Source organism: Somniosus microcephalus, chromosome 8, assembly GCF_052327205.1.
Source record: "Somniosus microcephalus isolate GS21.2 chromosome 8, FLI_Smic_1.0, whole genome shotgun sequence".
Lineage (NCBI taxonomy): Eukaryota > Metazoa > Chordata > Chondrichthyes > Squaliformes > Somniosidae > Somniosus > Somniosus microcephalus.
Window position 1 is genome coordinate 31861246 of NC_140994.1, and position 5252 is coordinate 31866497.

Consider the following 5252-nt stretch of genomic DNA (forward strand, 5'->3'; position numbering starts at 1 on the left):
TCTAAACAGTTCTAGAAATGGCACGCTAGGGCTCCAAATAACTAGTGTACACAGTCTGTTGTATAATTACATAGCAATGATAAGTAGTACTGTCATCCCAGTCCAGAATGCAATTCACTCAAGCCTATTATAAATGTCTATTACAAGAATTGCAAGTTGTTGTTGGTGTTAAATAAAAAAGAACCTAGTTCAAGCTTGAGACATGTAGATATTTTCAACAATATATAGAACAAATACAAGATATACAGACAGCAGTTCAAGTTAGAGTGTAAGCATTCTCCTCCTAATTATATCTAGATTCCAGTGTCTCTAAAACAAAGCAATGCCACCATATATATCTATGCAAAATAAGCTGTTTACATCAAAGCATTAACATAAGGCTCTGGTGTTGGAATGAATTATAGAAGCGATGATCAAAAGTATCCGCAGTGTAACCACCAATAATGTGTAGCAGCTTGTACAATATTTACAGAGCAGTCATGGTTATTAAATATATTACTTGTTTCATCCCTGGGTGTGTGAATCGGCCTTTGGTCCATAACATAGAGCCAATCAATGTTATTTCTATAAGACACCAGCTCATTTTCCTGTCCTAAATACAAGTTACTTGAGTGAAGAGTACCTTCTTGTGCAGAGCAATTCATCTCCTAGTCTCAATTCAGGCCTCTTGCGCGTGCCCGATTTTAATCGCTCCACCATTGGCGACCTTGCCTTCAGCTGCCTATAGTCTAAGCTCTGGAATTCCCTCCCTAAACCTCTCCGCCTCCCTTTCCGCCTTTAAAGACGCTCCTTAAAACCTACCTCTTTGACCAAGCTTTTGGTCATCTGCCCTAATATCTCCTTATGTGGCTCGGTGTCAAATGTTGTTTGATAATCGCTCCTGTGAAGCGCCTTGGGACACTTTACTACGTTAAAGGCGCTCTTTAAATGCAAGTTGCTGTTGTTTTTATTGAACTTTCAAATAACACTTCAAATCTTTAGAAAGAGAAATTTGGGTTAAGACCATCTGTTTTGCTGGAAAAGTATTACATTCCCAGAAGAAATGAAATGATCAATGAATACACAGTTGTTGTGCCATTGATAGATATTTTTAATGTTAGCAGGGGAGCTATTTTCTTTCTTAAATATATATCCAGATTTAACTTAACAGAGCTATCACGATAGCCTCATGTTAGTTTAAAAATGTAACCTATTTTAACCAATCTCCTAAAATGAAACAGCTCCATACGTTAAATGTATCTGTAATCGGTTTCACTTCTTTTGATCTTGAAGCTCACTCCAACCATTTGCCTGATGGTGACAGTTCCGTTAATTAACCAGGGTTATTTGGGTAATCTCTGCATTAGCTTGAAGACAAATTACTTCTTTCTTACATGTGTAACGCACATCACTGGACATGGAAAATCGCCAATGTGACAAATCTGCTCGCTTAATACAAGCAGGGCAGTAAATTTCAACCTTTTTAAAAAATAGAACCAGAACCCCACGAAGAAGGTAGAAACATTTAACACGTGTTACAGCTCTACTGTGTAGCAACAAAACCGTGCAGTGGTTGTGTGAAAAACCTGTTATCTGATTTGATAATTTGTATGGCCAGTCAAATAAAACTCAATGCAATAGTCATATTTGCTATAATTCAAAGTGAAGATCTATACTGTCAAAGATATAAATAAAAGGCAGTGCTACACTGAACACTTCTTACAGTTATTCTGGGGTCGCCCATGAATTATGAGCACCCTTGGTTGATAACCCATGCAGTAAGCTGATAGTACAGTCAAAACATACCTTATTAATAGTGTTTCCTTAAGAGATGTAAATACCTTTTCAAACTGTCCTTTCTTTTCAGTTACAATAGCAAAATACTGCAGATGCTGGAAATCTGAAATAACAACAGGAAATGCTGGAAACACTCAACAGGTAAGGCAGCATCTGTGGAGACATCACAGACCTAAAACGTTAACTCTGTTTCTCTCTCCACGGATGCTGCCTGACCTGCTGAGTGTTTCCAGCATTTTCTGTTGTTATTTCTTTTCAGTTGTTTTGTTTAGAACTTTGTTCTGTTATCTGTGGAAGTGGAAAAAAGATCACTCATTTTGGAATCCACTTACATCATTTTAAAAGGTTGATAACCCACTGAAACTCAGCTTCTTGATATTTGTGCGGTTTGGGCTCATGGGCCCAGAATGAAGTGATGAGTTTATGTGAAACAGGACTGTATGGCTCCTGTTAAAGTAATGGTTCTTAGTTCTTTTGGTGTCTGCGTCTCTTGCGAAACCTTCTTTTACCTCTTCTGTTTAGGTGCCGCAGCTTCCTCTGCCTGCGTCGATGCCTGTGTATCCTGGGGAAATCTCCACGTGGCTCTGGATTGGTAATTCCTATATGAAGAACAGTAAAAAGAGCTTAAGGCTTTTCAAGCTTCAGTGAACCTCCCTCGCCTTCCCCAACCCTTTCACTTTTTCTACATAAGTTCTATCAGCAACATAAATGTGTCACCTGCTGGGTAGTTTAAGGAAAGGAAGGTCAATATGTGGCTGCAGGAGGGAAGGGGGTCACGTTCTTGGCCATTTGAATGCTTTCTGGAATAAGGGCAGGTGATACGAAAGGGATGGCCTTCACTTGAACCGAAACGGCACCAATGTTCTTTGCAGAGAGAGCAAATGGAGCAGTGGGGGAGGATTCAAGCTACTATAACAGGGGGTGGGGAAAGTCTAGAGTTCAGACTAGGCAGGAAGGGCAGGTTTAATAAAGCTATTGGAATAGAAGCAGAAAGCTTAACTGAAAAAAACTGAGAGAAGATATTCTGAGGAGAAAGAGAAAAACCGTTTGCGATAGTAAGAGACAAAACACTGTTGTAAAAGGGTCCAGGAATATTATAAAACATTAAATGAAAAAAAAACAGGAATAAAGGCAGTTTTGGACGCTTCATAATAGAAAGGCCATTAAAGCCACAGAGAGCGTACAGCGTAGACTCACCAGGATGATGCTAGGGATAGGTAACTATAGGTATGAGGAGAGACTTAAGATACTGGGACTGTTTCCAAGAGAGAGATGAAGGCTAGGAGGACATTTAATAGAATTATATAGGATTACATAGGATATACGGCACAGAAACAGGCCATTCGGCCCAACCAGTCCATGCCGGCGTTTATGCTCCACTCGAGCCTCCTCCCGTCTTTCCTCATCTAAATCTATCAGTGTAACCCTCTATTCCCTTCTCCCTCATATGCTTGTCCAGCCTCCCCTTAAGTGCCTCTATATTATTCGCTTCAACCACTCCCTGTGGTAATGAGTTCCACATTCTCACCACTCTTTGGGTAAAGAAGTTTCTTCTGAATTCCCTATTAGATTTCTTGGTGACTATCTTATATTGATGGCCTCTAGTTATGCACTTCCCCACAAGTGGAAACACTCTCTCTGTATCCACTCTATCAAAATTTTTCATCATTTTAAAGACCTCTATTAGGTCACACCTCAGCCTTCTTTTTTCAAGAGAAAAGAGACCCAGCCTGTTCATCCTTTCCTGATATGTATACCCTCGCATTTCTGGTATCATCCTTGTAAATCTTCTCTGCACCCTCTCCAGTGCCTCTATATCCTTTTTATAAATATGGTGACCAGAACTGCACGCAGTACTCCAAGTGTGGGCTAACCAAGGCTCCATACAGGTTTAGCATAACTTCCCTACTTTTCAAGCCTATCCCTCTAGAAATAAACTCTAGTGCTTGGTTTGCTTTTTTTATGACGTTGCTAGCCTGTGTCGCAACTTTTAGTGATTTGTGTATTTGTACTCCGAGATCCCTTTGTTCCTCTACCCCACCTAAACTCGCACCCTCCAAGTAATAAGTGACCTCCCTATTCTTCCTACTAAAATGTAATACCTCACAGTTGTTGAACTTCATTTGCCAATTATATGCCCATTCTGCAAGTTTATTAATGTCCTCCTGTAATTTGTTGCAGTCCTCCTCAGTATTGACTATCCCCCCAATTTGGTGTCATCCGCAAATTTAGAAATTGTGTTTTTGATTCCAAAGTCTAAATCGTTAATGTAAATTGTGAACAGCAGCGGTCCCAGCACTGATCCTTGTGGAACACCACTACCCACCTTCTGCCACTGTGAATAGCTACCCATTACTCATACTCTCTGCTTTCTGTCCTGAAGCCAGCCAGCAATCCATTCTGCTACTTGTCCCCTGACTCTGCATTCTCTGACCTTGGTCATCAGTCTATTATGGGGTACCTTATCGAAGGCCTTTTGAAAATCCGGATAAATTACATCTACTGCATTACCACTGTCTACTCTCTCTGTTACCTCTTCAAAAAACTCAATAAGGTTGGTCAAGCAAGACTTTCCCTTTTGAAATCCATGTTGACCATTCATTATTATATTTTTGGTTTCTAGATGTTCTTGTATTTTCTCCTTTAGTAGGGATTCCATTATTTTTCCTACGACCGATGTTAAGCTGACTGATCTATAATTCACTGGACATGTTCTCGCCCCCTTCTTAAATATAGGTATTACATTAGCTTTCCACCAGTCCTCTGGCACTACACCTTTTTCGAACAAATTATTAAATATGCATAGTAATGCCTCTGCTATCTCTTCCCTAGGTTCTTTTAAAATGCGTGGATGCAATCCAGGGGTTTTATTCTCTTTGAGTTTGATTAGTTTATTTAATATATCCCCTTTTTGTTATTTTAAATGCACTTATCTCATTACTAATTTCATCATCCAATGTCATGTCCACCTGTTTTGGTCTCCTTATTTAAGGAAGGATATACTTGCATTGGAGGCAGTTCAAAGAAGGTTTACGAAGTTGATTCCGGAGATGAAGGGGTTGTCGTATGAAGAAAGGTTGAGCAGGTTGAGCCTATACTCATTGGCGTTTAGAAGAATGAAAGGGGATCTTATTGAAACATAAGATACTGAAGGGGCTTGACAGGGTAGATGCAGAGAGGATGTTTCCCCTCGTGGGGGAATCTAGAACTAGGGGGCATAATTTCAGAATAAGGGGAAACCCTTTTAAATTGGAAATGAGGAGGAATTTCTTCTCTTAGAGGGTCGTGAATCTTTGGAATTCTCTTCCCCAGAGAGCTGTGGAGGCTGGGTCATTGAATATATTTAAGGTGGAGATAGACAGATTTTTGAATGATAAGGGAGTCAAGGGTTATGGGGAGCGGGCAGGGAAGTGGAGTTGAGGCCAAGATCAGATCAGCCATGATCTTATTGAATGGCGGAGCAGGCGCGAGGGGCC

The 5252-nt window shown here is 40.3% G+C and overlaps 1 protein-coding gene across 1 annotated transcript in view; it reads right to left on the reverse strand.

Annotated features, from left to right (window-relative positions):
- Positions 1 to 1954: 1954 nt before the first annotated feature.
- vwa2 (von Willebrand factor A domain containing 2) overlaps positions 1955 to 5252 on the reverse strand; it is a 74387-nt gene continuing 71089 nt past the window's right edge. The window contains exon 13 of the mRNA XM_085996122.1: positions 1955 to 2375. Coding sequence (XP_085852248.1) covers positions 2242 to 2375 — 134 coding nt within the window. The 3' untranslated portion in view covers positions 1955 to 2241. The remainder of the gene's footprint in view (positions 2376 to 5252) is intronic.